Genomic DNA, 18,255 nt, shown 5'->3' with positions numbered 1-18,255 from the left:
ACCATTGCTCTCAAGAATCCGGGTTACCCATTTAGAGACTTCAGGAAAAGGTGCTAGGCAGAATTAGACATCCCTATACTCCTCCACCCCACCTCATTCTGAACCCTGAAACTTGTTCCTTAATCCTTTAACTATAACCTGGACTGTCCAAATTAAATCAATCAATGTCAGCAAGCATTTATTAAGCACCTACTATTTACTAAACATTATGCTAAGCAGATCCCCGTGACTTAAAGGAACTCAGTGGAGGAGACAACATGTAAATAATTGGTTGCATACAAGGTTCGGAATAGATGTGCCCTCCCTCCCTCAGAGAGGGGAAGGCAGAGAGGTAGGGTAGGAAGAGGGACAGGAGAGGTTTCTTCCTGAAGATGGTATCTGAGCTAAATATTGAAGAAGGCCAAAGATCCCTAAGGTGGAGGTGAGGAAGAGTATTTGCCAATGCAAAGGTACAGAGAAAGGAGATGATGGTGAGTGGTATTTGAAGAACCGCTTAGCTCCCTCGTGATTACTCCTTGCGGGGTATATAATCAATAATGGACAACATTTAGATGGTATTTTGAAAACACTTTATCTGTGTGTAAAGCAGAACAGCTTGTATAAGAATTTAGAGTCATACCTGGGGGGAGACTGATATGAAAAAAGGAAAAGCTGTGGCTGTGAGCTTATATATTGACTGATTGATCCATTCATCCATTTATTTATTCGTTCATTTGTTTATTAATCTGCTCTTCGACCTTCAAGAGAGATTTTGGGCTAGAATTACATCTGTTTATTATACTTCAAATATTCACTGTCTAGGAGTATGATTGGGCAGCTAAGTGGTCCAGTGGATAGAGTGCTAGCCTGGAGTCAGGAAGACCTGAGTTCAAATCTAGCCCCAGACACTTAGTAGCTGTGTGACCCTGAACAAGTCACTTAACCTTAACTGTTTGCCTCAGTTTCTCATCTACAAAATGAGCTGGAGAAGGAAATGGCAAACCACTTCAGTATCTTTGCCAAGAAAACCCCAAATGGGATCACAAAGAGTAGGACATAACTAAAATGACTCAACAACAAAACACTAAATGGGCTTTTCATCTTTGAAGAGTATGAATCTTATCCCATGGGGAATAGGGAGGCATCTGAGGGTTTTGAGTGGTGACCTGACCATCGTTTTGTTTTGTTTTGTTTTGGTGGGGCATCAGGGTTAAGTGACTTGCTCAGGGTCACACAGCTAGTAAGTGTCAAATGTTTGAGGCTGGGATTTGAACTCAGGTCGCCCTGACTCCAGAGCCAGTACTCTATCCATTGCACCACCTAGCTGCCCCATGACCATTCTTATGAATAAAGAAGATTCATACTATGGTCTGAATGTGGTATGAAGGCTAGATTGGAGGGGGTCAGGGAGAGAATGGAAAGAAGCAGAAAGATCTAGTAGGAGGCTACCATACTGATCCAAATAAGTGGTCTTTAGAGCCTGGTCTATGGTGCCGATAAGTGGGGACAGGAGGGAAAAGATGTACAAGATACTGCAGAGACAGAGTTAATGACTTGGCAACTGGTAGGATATGAGAAATGAAGAAGAGGAAAGAAGAAAAAATAATCCCAGAATGTGAGAGACGGGGTGAATGGTTGTGCCACACACAGAAGTCAGAATTCGGGGAAAAGATAATTAACTCGGCTTGGAACATGCTGAGTTTGAGGTGTCAGCAGAACATCCAGATAAAGCTCGTCCAGATAAAGACGTCTGGTAGGTAGTTGGAGATGCTGATCTGTAGAATGGGAGAGGGAGGGGTCAGAGCTGAAGAAAGAGACTTGGGAGTCATTTGCATAATAGAGCTTGTAGTTAAAGCCATAAGTGTAAATGAGAAAATTATAAAAAAAAAAAAAAGAAGGGAACCCAGAGCAGACACTTGAGGAATATGCACCTTTAAGGGATAAGGAAGAGGAGACACCCGCAGAGAGAGACATTGGAGGGGAATCGAGAGGCTGTAATGCCCCTGAAGTCAAGGAAGGAGGGAATACACTTACCCCCTACCAGGTCTGTTATTGCATCCTCCTTCAGGGTATAATAAAGCAGTCCCGGACAGTAGCTCTCAATTATGGGAGGCATTCAATTGATGTTATCGATCCCTGCTTTTTTCTAAACTTCTGAGGAATTTAGTGGCCTAGTCACACAATTTAGCACTTATTTATACGCCTTTTCCCTAGGTCTTTTAGTCTTAGTCCCTGTAAATAGACTGTAAGCTTCTGGAGAGCAGGCATACAGGAGGTGTCTAGTTCCTTGGACTCTTCCACAGTATTGAGGAGGATTCTGTGCAAGTGATAGGCATCTCTTCACCACATAATCCCTCCATACCTTCTCATCCTGTTAAATCTTTGTATGAATTTTCCCATAAATCCCCTTCAAAGGTTCTTCTACCCAAGGCAAAGAAGTCCTTGTTTTTGTTTTTTGTTCCAATGCAAACTGTCTCAACAAGGTTTGTGCTAATGCACTGGGGATTGTTGTTGTTTGTCCTTCGTTCTCAAGGGTACCATGATTTGCACTGAATTGACTTTAAGTGAGGGAGGGCTGTGGAAGGTCACCAGACTCACTCTTCTCCACAGCCATCTGGGTCCAATGGCAAGATATATATCAGGATGAGTGGAGATGGCACTGGATATTTAAGGCAATGGAGCTAAGTGACTTGCCCAGGGTCACACAGCTAGTGTGTCTGAGGTGGGATTTGAACCCAAGTCCTCTTGACTCCAGGGTCACTGCTCTATCCACTGTACCACCTAGATGCTCCGCATTGGGTTAAAAGAGACAGCAAAACAGCTTGTCCTCAAGAAGCTTACAATCTACTAGGTCAGTAAAACATGTGATTTAATGACGACATGTAGGAATGTAACTCCCACTTTTTCTTTCTAATCCTCCCAAACAGGAGAGACCCCCTGCCCAGATTCCCAGTTCATTGTCAGCTTGAAACTTTGATTATTAATAATTTCCTCCAACTAGAATGTGAATTCTATGAGAGCAGGGATTATCTTCCTTTTTTTTCCTTTCTATTTTTATCCCTAGAATGGTTATTTCCTTCTCCGGCTCATTTACAGATGAGAAAACTGAGGCAAACAGGGTTCAGGGTCACACAACCAGTAAGTGTCTGAGGCTAGATTTGAACTCAGAAAGATGAATCTTCCTGACTCCAGGCCCGGCACTCTGCACTATGTCGCCACAGACCTGCCCAAGACTTGGCACCTAGCAAGTACTTAATAAATGCATTTGTCATTCATTCAGCGGACATTGCCTTTATTTCAGCAGTAGCAAGGCAGCCTCCCGGCTGTCCATCTCTCATCTTACCTCCCCACGACAGAGAAGACAGAGAATGGACGAGCGCACGTAACAGGGCTCGATAAATGCTTGGCGGTTGATTGATTACCTTAAAGTCGCTGCCACCCGTGTGTTCCTGAGCCGCTGCTGTAAATCACTCTTCGTTTCCCACGGATTCACAGGAGCGCCTCAGATGTTTGATTTTCGTTTCTGATAGATTTTTCTATGGGCAACAGCTTCAAAAGCTTTGACTTTGAGTTACTTGGCCTCCTTTCCCCCTTTCCCATCCCCGTCTTTTAATGATTTTTAGAGAGCACTTGTAGCACAGTCTGGGAGTCGGAGGTGAATATTTTGGGTAATGTGGCTGCTTAGCGGTTTTGTAATGTTGGGATTTGGGGAGGCAGCACTTCGATGGTACAGTGGAAATAGCATCGGGCTCTGGAGTGGAAAGACCTGGATTCAAATTCTGCCTCTGATGATTACCAGTTTTGGGACCTTAGGGGAGTCACTTAACCTTCATGGGTCTCAGTTTCCTCATCAGTAAAATGAGGAAGTTGGACTAGATGGTCACCGGGCAAAGGTGTGCTTGAGCCAGCTCATACACGCTAATGAGAGCTCATTGTTACATTTTTCAGATATTGGAAAGTGCTACAAATCAGGGCTTGATTTACTGTTTTGCTGATTGCCGTCTTTTCCCACCAGAAAGCCAGTTGTTAAACATTTACCAGCATACCCCTGCTCTGAGGTCTCTTTCAGCTCATACAGTTATGATCCTATAAAAATTCTTTAGATTTCACATTACTTCTTCTTTTTCTTCTTCTTCCTTCTTCCTATTATTACTATTAGCAACAAGGATACCTTAGGATCTTAGAGAGACTTGGAAGGGACTTCCAGCTCTATTTTTACAGATGAAGAAACTGAGGCCAAGAGAGAATAAATGCCTTGTCAAGGTCACAGAGGTAATTCACAGCAGAGCTTGGATTTACAGTCATACTCTAACTCCAAATTTCTTTCTTTTCCTTTCCTTTTCTTTTTTTTTTTTTTGTGGGGCAATGGGGGTTAAGTGACCTGCCCAGGGTCACACAGCGAGTAAGTGTCAAGTGTCTGAGGTCACATTTGAACTCAGGTCCTCCTGAATCCAGGGCCGGTGCTTTATCCACTGAGCCACCTAGCTGCCCTCCCTAATGCTCTTTCTACAACATCTTGCTGCCATCCTAGGTGTGAAGTAAAAGCCAGTCTGCAATTAAGTATCTGGGGTGAGTAATCCACAAAGTGGATAATTGAGAATTGGCTATCATTGAAATCAGTCACCTAGAATGGAACTTTTCTCATTAGTTCCAAAGGTTCTTCTGTACGTGGTTTTGGAACATGCTTGGTTTAAAACAACAACAACAACAACACAAAACACAAAAACAACAGCTTTTTTCTATACCCATGTGTCTTTATTTTTAAACTTAAAGGAAGATTTAAAATGTTTTTAAATAGATTAAAGGGGCAGCTATGGGGTACAGAAGATAGAGCACCAGCCCTCGAGTCTGGAGGACCTGAGTTCAAATATAGCCTTAGACACTTACTAGCTGTGTGACCCTGGGCAAATCACTTAATCTCAATTGCCTCCAAAATTTTTTTTTTAATCTAAAGGAAGTTTTCCAAGATTTTCAAGATTTAAAGGAATCCAATCCTTGATCAGACTGTCTTTCTTCTAGAAATAGTGGGGACAGAGGGCCAGCTAGGTGGTACAGTGGATAGAGTACTGGCCCTAGAGTCAGGAGGACATGAGTTCAAATTCAGCCTCAGACACTTGACGCTTACTTAGCTATGTGACCTTGGCAAGTTACTTAACCCCAGTTGCCCCAAACATCCATGGCCATCTCTAGTCATCCTGATCTTTATCTTGCCACTGGACCCAGATGGCCCTGGAGGAGAGAGTGAGATTGGTGATTTTGCGTAGCCCTTCCTCACTTTAATCCAGTTCACTGCAAGTCACAATATTACCTCTTGATATCATGGTCCTCTTCCGGAATGAAGGACAAACAACAACAGTGGAGGTAGAGGTGGAAATGGGGAGTGCTTGTGAAATTTGGGTTAGAGAGAAGTTAGGACAACTTTCTACTTTCTCTGCAGTATTATTTCCCCCCAAGCAAAGAAAGGAGACCTGTGACCTTGAAAAGAGAAAAACACTCTTCTATCTCTTCTATTATCTCATTTCTCCTTTATCCCCCTCAAATGGAGTTAGAAATAGGGAAATGAATTGGGTCCAGTGATCATAGAATCACAGAGCTGGAAGAGACCTTAGAGTCCAACTTTTTTCATTTTACAGATGGAAAAACTGAGCCCCAGAGTCAATTTCCCATTTCCTGAAAGCTGCCATCTTCCTTCTTATCACATACACAACCAGTCTTGCGTTGGCAAATAATTAATCAGCTCTCCTGAAAAAAAAAATGTACTGGACACATTTTTTTTTGGTGAGGCAATTGGGGTTAAGCGACTTGCCCAGGGTCACACAGCTAGTAAGTATCAAGTGTCTGAGGCCGGATTTGAACTCAGGTCCTCCTGAATCCAGGGCCAGTGCTTTATCCACTGCACCACCTAGCTGCCCGTAGACACATTTTTTTTTTTTTTAGTGAGGCAGTTGGGTTTAAGTGACTTGCCCAAGGGTCACACAGCTAGTAAGTGTTAAGTGTCTGAGGTCGGATTTGAACTCAGGTACTCCTGACTCCAGGGCTGGTGCTCTATCCACTGCGCCACCTAGCTGCCCCCCTAGACACATTTTTAAGCTTAATTTTCATTATTAACATTTTCTCCATCACTTTCTAAAGTCTAGACAATCAAGAAAACAATTTACTGAGCCTTGAGTTGTAGTACTTTTTGAATTCTGAGGTGAAAATGTGCCCACTCAAAATATAGCAATCGGCTCTCACAGAGCTGATTTGAGCTAGCTTCAGTCCACCCTGTGGCACAACTGGCCAAAGTCCTCAATGACCCCTATATGCAGAGCCCTATAGAAAGATGCAAAAGGATCTGATTCTTGCTCTTGGGGAATTCCCAAGCTAGTGGATGAGGTAGAAGACTCCCATAGGAAATAGACTAGAACACATTAAGAACTACTTAACAGCATAGTGTGCAGAATAAAGAAAACTTCTTGGAGGGGGTGAGTTCTGAGCTCAGCCTCAAAAGTAGGTTTGTATATGCCTATGATTTTAGAAGAATGTGTCTGTGTTAAACTCAGAGAATGAGCTCACTTTTGGCCTTCATGGGCCTACCTGGAAATGTCCACTATGAGCCTAGGCTGGTGGCATGATGCCCCTGCCCACGAGTCGCCTGCTGGGGACTGAAGCAATGTGAGGGGATGCTTCATTTTGCTGCAGGATTTTTTTTTTTTTAACCATGAACAGTTTTTGAAAAACATCCAGCTCACAAAACCTCCCATCCTCGGGGGAGCTTTTAAGTATTTGCTTGTTGTGTAGAAATAAGGGGCTGCTTTACTCCTTGGAGGAAGGATAATGAGCTATGATTTATTTCCTCTGGATTCCTCTGACACTCCCTCCCTCGCCCCTTCCACCCCCCTTCTCTGCCATCAACACACGCACTCAGCCCACTCATACTCAGCTGAACTGATCACAAATGCATTATGGGGCAATGCGTTATAATATGTGGTATCCAACTCTTTAACCCTGACCTCTACCCCTTCGTGACCCTGAGAAAGTCCCTTTCTCCCAACGGTCATTATAGTCCTATTTTTAAAGCCTGAAGGGAGAAGAAGCCCTCTACCCCAACCTCACTTTATTAAAGAGGGTGTGACCTTGTCCCAAATTACACATGTGACCTTGGACTGGGACAACCAGGGTATAATCCCAGGTTCTCTGACACTGGGGGATTTAAAGCTAGAAAGAAACCTTTGTCCTCGATTCATTCTGTTTCCATAGAATCTCAGAGATGGAAAGAATCTTAGAGGTTATAGACTAATCCAGCCCCAATCAGAATGAATTCCCTCAATAACATCCTTGACAAATGGCCTCCATTTGAAGATCCAGAGTAGGGGCAGCTAGATGGCACAGTGGATAGAGCACTGACCCTGGATCCAGGAGGACCTGAGTTCAAATCTGGCCTCAGACACTTAACACGTACTAGCTGTGTGACCCTGGGCAAGTCACTTAACCCCGATTCCCCACCCCCACCCCCAAAAAATAGTGAAGATCCAGAGTAATTGGGAACCTCATTACCGCCCAAGGCAGCTCATGGCACTTTTGAGTGGCTCTAATTGTTAGGAAATGCTCCCTTGTAGAGAGTCAAACCTTCCTCCAAACAACTCCTAACCATTGCTGTGACACTCAGCGTGGTGGTACCGTGGAAAGCACAATGGAAGAGCCCTGTTCAGTATTCTCTGACTGTGTGACCTTGGGCAGACTATTTATTTTGTCCGTGCTTCTGTTTTCTTGTCTGTAACATGGGAAGGCTGGCCCAGATGGGTTCCAGAGTTGGGTCCTGTTCTAACTCTATGATCCTGTGAATGCCTGGTCGTTGGTAGCAGTTATCACAGCCCCTCAAGTCTTCTCTGGTCTCAGCATCCCTAGTTCCTACAACCAACCTCATATGGTGTGTGATGTGGAATTGGTTCTTTAACCATCTTGGATGTTTTCCCAGCTCTGGCTTGTCAATGCACTTCCTAAAATATGTCTCTCGGAGCTGAAGGCAATATTCTAGACGAGATATTACAAGAGCAAAGTAAGGCCATTATCTTGTTCACTCTGAACACCCACTTCTGTCAATGAAGCCCAAGGCCACCGTGGCTGCCTAGCATCTTTGACAGGTATTCTAGGAACTGGGAGAGGCAGCATGGCATAGAGAGATCCAGGTTCAAGTCTCCTTGACACACTGTGTCACCCTGAGAAAGTCACAACCTCTCATGCTCTAGGTAACTAAGACTATAAATTGCAGAGGAGGTGCCCCTATTAATAAAATCACCATCCGGTCCTTATATTCTTTATTTTAGGATTCTCCACCAGAGGCAGCTGATGGTGCAATGGATAGAGAGCTAGGTCTGGAATCAGGAAGACCCACGCTCAAATCCACCCTCAGGCACCTACTGGTAGTGTGACCCAGGGCAAATCACTTTAACCTCTGTCTGCCTCAGTTTCCTCAACTGTAAAATGAGAGTAATATCAGCACCTACCTCTCAAGGTTGTTGTGAAGATCAAATGAGATAATATTTGTAAAGCACTTAACGCAGTGCCTGGCACATATTAAGTGCTTTATAAATATGCATTCCTTTTCCTCTAGGATTCCTGGGTGCAGACATTCTGCTAACTTGTACCTGGGCATCCAGCCTTGACTCTGCATGCATGGACATAGATTTAGGACTTTCTCTTGGATAGCAGGTGGTGGGAACACATGATGGGTTGTTTCTAATCAAAGCTTGAGAAGGGAACTCTGCTCAGTGTACTTTCCTGTGTGGATGACTGCCTTAATTTTTTTTTTTAAATCAAACATCAAACGAGACCTGTGAAATTCCCTTCCCCCTCCAACCGGGATCCATGTAAAACCTTTGGAGTTGGGGACAGGCTTACATGGAGGCAGGAAGAAAGCAGTAGAGTGGTAAGAATGCTGGATTTGGCGTCAGAGTCTCCGAGTTCAAATCCTGCCTCCCACTTGCTACCTCTGTGATGCTAGACCACCTGTCTGGGGCCTCTGTTTGCTCATCTGTGGCAAGAAGATGCTGAAATAAATGGACTCTTCCTAGTAGCTCTAAATGTAGGATGCAGAGATGGACCTCAGGATGATTTCAGCCAGTTTGGGGCTCTAAATGGGGTGGGGGTGGGGGATCTCTCTCTGGCTATGTAACCAGAGAGCACTATTTCTCTTTCTGTGCTTTCCTCCCTGCACCTTTTATGAACTCCTCAGGATGGTAGAGCTGAAGGGGATCTCCAGAGATCATCTTACCCAACCCTACCATGTCATAGCTCCCAGGAGACTGATTTGCCCAAGTCCACACGGCTAGTTAAGGGCCCCAAGGTCTCCCAACGCCCATCCCAGGATTCTTCCTAACTCTTTTTCTCCTGATTGACACAGGTTCAGTCTGGATGCTCCAGGGCTGGGGAATGGGGTATCTCTCAGTAACTGGGTGTTTCTCTTTCTTTCTGTCCTGTCCCCATCCCCCATCCCCAGATCTGAAGCCGTGGGTCTCTAACTTCACCTACCCTGGAGTCCAAGATTTCTCCCAGCTTGCTCTAGATCCTTCCAGAAACCAGCTCATCGTGGGAGCCAGGTAATATCAAAGGACCCTTTGGCGGGTCCCACCAGAGGAGTGGGATGGGATCTGGAGCAGCCAATGAGGCAGAATGAAACAAGCAAATTCCCACGGGGAATTTCCAGCCCTAGTCACTCATTCGTGGGGAGGGAAACAAGTGAAAACATAGGGATTTTCTTCTCCTGCCTCACCTCCTAGAGTCTTCAGAAACTCTTCCCTGTGTATTCTGTTTATATACAAGATGAGAGTTTGGTGTCTGAAAAAATCAGGCAATAGATAACCAAGGATCTTCTAAAAAAGAAAAAGTCATACCCTTGTTCCTCTTTTATCCCTTTCTAGGGGGAATGGAAAACTTGCCAGCTAGAAGCTACTTTGTACACTTTCCACTAGTGTTCCCCAAGACATTGAAAGATCAGAAAGATCCCACTACTGAGAAATATCTCCTTCATACTCTAGAGTGTTTTCCTTTAATCATATATCCTGAAATTCTACAAGTCAGAGCCTTTGACAGTGGCTTCCCTTAATTGTCAAAATACCATCAGGGAAGGCATCAGTCCTTAATATCTTAGTATGAATTACTTTAATTATATCACTTTCTACCAGACCTCTAGCCAAGAACTGAGGGAATAAGAGTTGTGATTGATTGGGGAAAGGGTGGTTTAACAAAGGGAAAAACAGTTTTAAAAAGTGGTACCACTGTGTGGAGGAAGCTGGCCTGGGCTTTGGGTATCCAGAAAGCAACAGGAAGTTACTGAATGCTTGAGGCCAAGGGATAAGGACTTCAGAAGGTGGGAAAGGAACGAAGAATAGGAAGCATGAGGGGACAATTTTGCTTGAGTATCCCTGCCCTCAAAGGCAAGATAGTAAGGCTTATAAAATACTTTCTTCACAGTTATCTATAGAGGCAAGTATCATTATCTTTATTGATATTCTATTTGATATTGATATATTGTTTCCTTAATGAGGAAACTGAGGATCAAAGTTGTTAAGTGATTTTCCCAATATTATATGAATATTACATATTGGAGCCCTTTGTATGTGGTGTTGCCTTCATTTCCAAAGGAGAGAAAACCCATTGTGGTCATTCTTGAAAAAGTGCATTGTGCTGTCTCTGGTTGGTAGAATTTCAAGCAGATATGGCCTCCTGGGTCCCCTTGGGACCTGGGAGAATTAAGAGGGTCCTTAAATCATTTTCCTGTCTTGGCTAGTGTTCCTTACTCCCTTCCACCCTTCACCTTCCCATAGGACTTCTCTCCTGATTTGAGTTTCTGCTAGAACCAGAACCAGGGTAGAGTAGCTGGGGCTTTGTCCCAGGACACCAACATTTAGAAGATATTGACAGTACTTCTATTCCTTCCAGACATAGAAAGAACCGAGTTTAGCATTATTCAGCATTAATAATTAGTTTAAATGAGCAACTACACGTTAGTACACTTTCTCACTTCCTCCTCCCCTACCTCCTCACCCCAGGTGACCTCCTCCCAGCCTCAACACACTGTGTTCCCTTCTTCAGTGGAGGCCTCCCCCAAAGTAGTCTTGAGGTCTCCAAGGTCACTTCCCTAACACGGCTTTGTGTCTTAAGGTCTAAATTTTCTCCCCAGGGTTTCTCCCCTGGCCCCTAACTGAATTTGCATTGAAATATTAATTTGAAGGAGTCTTTTGTGCTGCTTGCTTCAGTTACCAGAATTGTTAGTTACATCTCTGCTTCTTGCTCTCTCCAGCCTATGTCCTCGACTTCTTTTCCTTTGCTTATGGGGTGGTTGGATTATGAGTGGCCTTGGTGAGAGGGCTCTGTTGCCCCAGACCATTGCCCAAGAAAGACACCTTGGCCTCCACCAGAGCAAGAGATTCGCCTCTTGGGAGCTGGGATGGGATTGCCGGGCCTAGCCATTAACTAAGCCTCGTCCCCGTGCTCAGCCTTTATAGTTTATTGATCATGTAGCACGCTCCCAGCTCACCACTTAAAAAAAATATTAAAGGTGACATTGTTTCCCTCTGTCACTTTGGGGGAGGGATGTGTGGAGGACAGAGTGGGAGCTGAATTGACTTCCTTGGGAATCTCCTCTATCAGAGACCCTAGGAGAGACATTGCAGGAAAGAGGCTGCCTGGGGCTGTTTTTTTCCAGGCAGCCCTTTAAGGCCAGTAGCATCTTCTGTCCGTCTGAGCCAGTGGCGGGAGGCTGGATGAGATGACCCCTTTGAGCCCCAGGCCTCTGTTGTTCTTCAAAGCCCATGAAATCCTGGAATTCCACAGGTTTCTGAGAGTCCCCCCTCACCCTCATTTCTACCACTGCTTAAGGAGTCCCCTCTTCCAGCCAGCTTTAAACCTTTGAACCAGGAGAGACCTCCCCACCCCATGTGCCAGGGACTTGCTGGAATTGGGCCAGCCTGTCTAGAGGCGTGGGGATGTCTGATTTGACCTTTATACATCCTTTCCAGGACTCTGAGTTTTGGGTCTATATATTTTTATTTTTTTATTCATTTTAAAGTTAATACTTAAATACAAAATGAAAAAAGAATAAAAAAGGACATTTCCATGTACAGCAGAACATAAAATGATAGATTTCCACTTCACGAAAACCGTTGAAATAAATCCTACACATTGTTTTCAAAGCAGCCCAGCTTTTCTGTGCTTCCTTCTAGGTTTTCTTTTGTTCTCCGCTGTGCACTTTTGATTTTTTCCCCTCCTCCCTGACCCCCCCCCCCCAGCCCCAAGAAGGCTATGTATTTTTAAAACTAAGCTTGTTCCTTGAAGGTTGGCTAGTTATGTGCCTGAAGTACATGTGTCAGCTCCAGGTAGGTCATTATTTAAGGGGTTTTCAATGAGTATGGCTTCTGATTTCTGCATCTCTTATTTCCACAGGAACTATCTCTTCAGACTCAGCCTTACCAACGTCTCTCTCCTTCAGGTACACTTCCTTGTTTCAGCCCAAACCTCCCAGTACCTCCCAGTAATTTGTGTGAGCTCTCTGCTTGCAGCATCAAGGTTGAGAGCAGGAGAAACAAGGTGGGATGTCAAGGAGATGCCCGAAATTGAACAAGGAATGCTGGCAGATGGGAATCCTTGCTTCTTTCTTTAACTAGGCAACAGGAAAACCCCTGGAGAGTCAGTCATTTTGCTTTGCTATACCTTAGTTCCAATATTTATGGAATGGTACAGGTGGATAGAGCACTGAGTTGTAGAGTATAGACGACCTGAGTTCACATTCTGCCCTAGACATATTAGCAGTGAGACCCCTGGGAAGTCACTTCACCTTTTCTGGCCTCAGTTTTCCCATCTATAAAATTAGGGGGTTAGACTCAAAGGCCTCTAAGGTCCCTTCCAGGTCTAAATATATGATACTGTGAGTTTTTTGTATTTATATCCCCAGTTTTTTGCCACGTAATAGGTGTTTCATAAATTGTTGATTGATTGACAGAAATGGGAATAATATCTTCTCTGGTCTTATTCTGCTTCCTACAATATGCTAAGGAGTGGCTAAGTGACTGGTGGCTCACTGGAAAAAGCACCAGGCCTGGAGTCAGGAATATCTGAGTTCAAATCCAATCTCAGACACTTACTAGTTCTGTGACCCTGGGCAAGTCCCTTCATCTTGTTTGCCTCAGTTTCCTTATCTGTAAAATGAGCTAGAGAAGGAAATGGCAAAACACTCCAGTTTCTTTGCCAAGAAAGTCCCAAAATGGGGTCATGAGGAGTCAATAACTGAAAATGACTGAAGCAACAACAAAAAACGGGGAAGAGAACAACAATAATAAAAGCTAACATTTATATAGCACCTACTATGTGCCAGGTACTATGCCAAGTGCTTTATAATTATTACCTCAGTTGATCCTCATCACAACCCTATGAGGTAGGTGCCCCATTTTTCAGATGAGGAAACTGAAGCAAACAGATGTTAAGTGACTCGCCTAAGGTCACACAGCTAGTAAATAACTGAAGTCATATTTGAACTCTTCCTGACTCCAAGCTTGGTGCTCTATCTATAGTGCCCCCTAGCTATTCCTTTAAAAATAATAATTTATTTTAATTTTTCTCAAATACATGTAAAGATATTTTTTGAGTTCCAAATTTTTCACCCACCTTCCCTTCCCTCCCTACTCCCAAAACCAGTAAGCAATTTGACATAGGTTATATCATGTTAAACATATTTCCACATTAATCAGAACAAAAAGAAAAAAACACAAGAAAAAATAAACAAGAACAATAACAAAAAAGCAACAACAAAAGTAAAAATAGTGTGCTTCGGTCTGCATTCAGACTCCATAGTTCTTTTTCTGAATGTGGAGAGCATTTTCCACCATAAGTCTTGGCATTGTCTTGGATCATTGCATTGCTGGGAGGAGCCAAATCCATCACAGCTGATTATCACAAAATGTTGTTGATACTGTGTACAATGTTCTCTTGGTTCTGCTCATCTCACTCAGCATCAATTCTTGTAAGTCCTTCCAGGTTTTTCTGAAATCTGCCTGCTCATCATTTCTTACAGCACAAAAGTATTCCATGACATTCATATACCACAACTTGTTCAGCCATTCCCCAGTTGATGGGCATTCCCTCAGTTTCCAATTCTTTGCCACCACAAAGAGAGCTGCTATAAATATTTTTGTACATGTGGGTCCTTTTCCCTTTTTTGTGATCTCTTTGGGATACAGACCTAATAGTGGTATTGCCCCTAACTACTCCTGATAATAATAGCACCTAACTCTCAGGGTTGTTATGAGGTTCAAATGTGTAAAGCACTTTGCACACCTCAAAGCACCATACAAATGCTAGCTGTCAATAGTATTATTTTCCAAACATGCTCTGGGTTTTCCCCCCTGCATGCCTGTTTCCTTCTGCCTGGAGTGACTTCCCTTCTCATCTTTGCTGCTGGAATTCCTCTCCATCTCTTAAAGTCCTGCTGAAATGCTCTCTGTTCCATGAATGTTTCCCTGATGTCCTTCCCCCATGGCCTCTCACAGAAAGTTTTATTTCTTCCCTTGTCAGTCCCCGATCAAGTGCTGATTTCAGTGATAGGTGCCACATTCTTCTACCAGACTGTAAGCCCCACGGGAGCTCCTGTATTATGTATGTCGTCTAAACTTTGTATATTCCCTAGCACCGTGTTCTGCACACATTATGAGCCTAATAAGTGTGTGAAGAGTTGAATGCATACACACCTGTATGCATTCACTGTATGCACAGTGGATAGAGCACTGGCCCTGGATTCAGGAGGAACTGAGTTCAAATCCAGCCTCAGACACTTGACATTTACTAGCTGTGTGATCCTGGGCAAGTCACTTAACCCTCATTGCCCTGCAAAAAAAAAAAAAGGGGGGGGGAGGGTCTCTAGGGTCTGGGCCACAGGGACAAGGGGTCACCCATAATTCCTCATTCTTATTTCTCAAGCTAGCCAGTGTGTCTATGCCACAACTGAGAAGTGATTATAATTATCTTGGATGGAACAGCTGATCTCTTGTAGATTGAAGGAACGGGGCATGTCTAGACTGTAGAAGAAAAAAATAACCTTGAGGCTGGGGGCAGGAGGAAGGACATGTTAGTTGCCTTCAAATATATGAAGATGGGATTCAGTTGGTTCTCTTTGGCCCCGGAGAGCAGAAGCAGGAGGGGAGGGGGGGTAGGTTTCAGAGACTGATTTAGTCCTGACTTCAGGAAAGGCTTCCGTCTGACCATTGCTCTACAGAAGTAGAAAAGGCTGCCCCAAGAGGTGGTGGCTTCTTCCTCCTTGGATGGAGGTCTTTAGGAAAGGGCAGGAAAAACCACTTGTCAGCTACGTTATGGTAGGGATCCCTTTTGTCTATGGTTTGAAGTCCCTTCCAACTCTGAAATCTGCATTTCTGTGATTCATTCCTCCAAACTCAGCCTCCATTCCTCAAGTGTGCAGGAAGGAAGTTGTAATAACACCTCTCTGCTTTTGAGCATTTGGCACAGATGGGACTCAAATCTTAAGCAAGAGTGGGAATTCATATTGCTCGGGATGTTATCTCATCATTTTGTTGCTTCTGAGTGGGAATATAAGCATGCTATTTAGGGATGGAAAAGATATTAGAGATCATTAGCTAAGGCGCATGGCATGGTAGAAAGAATGTTGAATTTGGAGTTATGGGAACTGAGTTCAAACCCTAGGTCTGCCGCTTAATTACCTGTGTAATGGGGCAGCTAGGTGGCGCAGTGGATAGAGCACCGGCCCTGGAGTCAGGAGGACCTGAGTTCAAATCCGGCCTCAGACACTTGACACTTACTAGCTGTGTGACCCTGGGCAAGTCACTTAATCCCAATTGCCTCGCTTTAAAAAAAAAATTACCTGCGTGACTTTGGACAAGGTCTTTCCTCATCTTTAAAAGGGGTGGTTGGTAGAGCTGATTTCTAAGGTTTCTTCCATATCTACATTAAGGATCATTTGTGCCAGGGATTATTAGCCTTAATTATGTTATTGACCTCCATGGGCAGTCTGGTGAATCTATTGAACAGACCCTCTTTTTTGGAACAATATTTTTAAATAATTGAAAGAAATTTAAAATTTCAATTAGAGGTTCATGAAAATAATGACCCTAGGGAACCCTAGAGAGCCTATGGTCTAGTACAACTTTATTATTTGACCCATGAGGAAATTAAGGGCTAGAGAGGGGGAGTGACTTAAGCAGGAAGTTCATGGCAAAACCCAGCTGCCGAAGACTCCAAATCTGCTGCCTTTGTACAAAGAGAAAAACGTTCAAGATATATGCCGGCAGGGGCAGTTAGATGGCACAGTGGATAGAATGCTGGACCTGGAGTCAGGAAGACCTGAGTTCAAATCTAGCCTCAGACACTTATTAGCTGTGTGACCCTGGGCAAATCACTAAATCGGTTTGCCTCAGTTTCCTTGTTCGTTAAATGGAGATAATAATAGCTCCTACCTCTTTGGGTTGTTATAAGGATAAAATGAGTTGATATTTGTAAAGTGCTTTTGCTAACCTTAAAGTAAAAATGCTAGCTGTTATTATTTAATTAGAGGGATCTGGGAAGATTCTAACAACTGAGCTGATCAGGATATTTAGAAAACAATCAGGAAGCATTAACATTTATCCTAACTTTATCTTTGTTTTGTTTTGATTTTTTTTTTGCGGGGCAATTGGGGTTAAGTGACTTGCCCAGGGTCACACAGCTAGTAAGTGTTAAGTGTCTGAGGCTGGATTTGAACTCAGGTCCTTCTGACTTCAGGGCCAGTGCTCTATCCAGTGAGCCACCTAGCTGCCCCCGAACTTTCTCTTAAGTCATCCTAAATTTAAATGATACAGAAAATGCCCAGCATTAGATCTCAAAAGGAAAGCTGTCTGGTCACCCCTATTGAGTTAGACAATCAGGGTCACAGCACATTTTGAGGATCCAGATTTTTAACCTGACCCACAGCTTCTATGACTGGCCCTCAGCAGAAGTAAGTGATGAGCAGATCTTAAAGACTCCAGTCAAATACTCTTCTCTTCACAAGAAGGCTGTAGGCATGGATGGGCCCTTGCTTTTAGAAGCAATACATTCCCAGGAACCATATCTTAAAGCAGAACACCCTAAGGCAAAGTTCTGATTGCTCTCATGTGGCTGCCTTAGTCCATTCAGTGGAAACAGTTGGACAGGCAGGTAAATGCGAAATCGAAAACAGTGAAAAGTTGGGCCCTCCCATATTCCGACTGCTAACAAGCAAACTTGTGCATGTGGTTCCCCAGCAGGCAGGGATGCTAACAACCCGTGAGATGATTCTTTCTGAAAGACTGTCTTGAGAATGCATCTCTTTCAGATTCCACAAATAAATTCTGCCTCTGATGCCACAGAAACCTGCCTGACCTGAGAATTGAGGTGGTTTTTATTCATAGAGTGCAGGGCTTCAAAGGACCTTAGAAACCATCCAGTCTAGGGGTTTTTAACCCTTTTTTTGTGTCAGGGACCCCCTTTGCCAGTGTGGGCAAACCTGTGGACCCCTTTGCAGAAAAAATATTTTATAAATGAGTGATAAGTAGGATTACAAAGTAAATCAATTATATTGAAATCTAGTTAAGAATATATTTTTTTAAAAGTTCCCAGGGGGCAGCTAGGTGGATCAGTGGATAAAGCACTGGCCCTGGATTCAGGAGGACCTAAGTTCAAATCCGACCTCAGACAGTTGGCACTTACTAGCTGTATAACCCTGGGCAGGCCACTTAATCCTCATTGTCCCACACAAAAAAAAAAGTTCCCAGACCTCTGTGCTAGTCCAATGTTCCCTTGCCTCCCTCTAGAAGGAAGCAAGCATTTATTAAGTGCCAGACACTGTCCTAAGTGCTTTACAAATATCTCATTTTATCCTTCCAACAACCCTGGGAAGAGAGCTCTATTATTATTCCCATTTTACAGATGGAGAAATTGAGGCAGATAGAAGTTAAGTGATTTGCCTAAGGTCAGACAGGTAGTAAATATTGGAGGCTGAATTTGAACTCAGGTTTTCTTGATTCCAGGCCCAGTGCTCTGTCCACCACACCTAATTGCCTCTGTCCTCCCCTCCTCAAGCCCATTTTTTTACACACAAAAGAACAAGTGACTTGCCCAACCTAACAAGTAGCAGAGCTCTGACTCTAAGTGCTGGGCACTTTCCACTACCCTCCATGCTCTGCCTTCCTTCTCCAGCCCCTCTGTGCCATCTCCCTCTCTGTATTTGGCCTGCACACCCACGATATGGCGCCTCCAAAGCATTCTCTAGCTTCTGAT

The 18,255-nt window shown here is 43.8% G+C and overlaps 1 protein-coding gene across 6 annotated transcripts in view; it reads left to right on the top strand.

Moving 5' to 3' along the window:
* SEMA5B (semaphorin 5B) overlaps nucleotides 1-18,255 on the top strand; it is a 198,173-nt gene that overhangs the window by 134,558 nt on the left and 45,360 nt on the right. For all 6 annotated transcript variants that reach the window (XM_043996519.1, XM_043996518.1, XM_043996520.1 and 3 more), the window contains 2 exons: nucleotides 9,458-9,557; nucleotides 12,403-12,448. In XM_043996519.1, the coding sequence (XP_043852454.1) occupies nucleotides 9,458-9,557; nucleotides 12,403-12,448 (146 nt within the window). The remainder of the gene's footprint in view (nucleotides 1-9,457; nucleotides 9,558-12,402; nucleotides 12,449-18,255) is intronic.

This window comes from Dromiciops gliroides, chromosome 3, assembly GCF_019393635.1.
Source record: "Dromiciops gliroides isolate mDroGli1 chromosome 3, mDroGli1.pri, whole genome shotgun sequence".
NCBI classification, from domain to species: domain Eukaryota; kingdom Metazoa; phylum Chordata; class Mammalia; order Microbiotheria; family Microbiotheriidae; genus Dromiciops; species Dromiciops gliroides.
The sequence above is the reverse complement of the archived record's forward strand: the minus strand, read 5'-3'. Positions and strand labels throughout refer to the sequence as shown.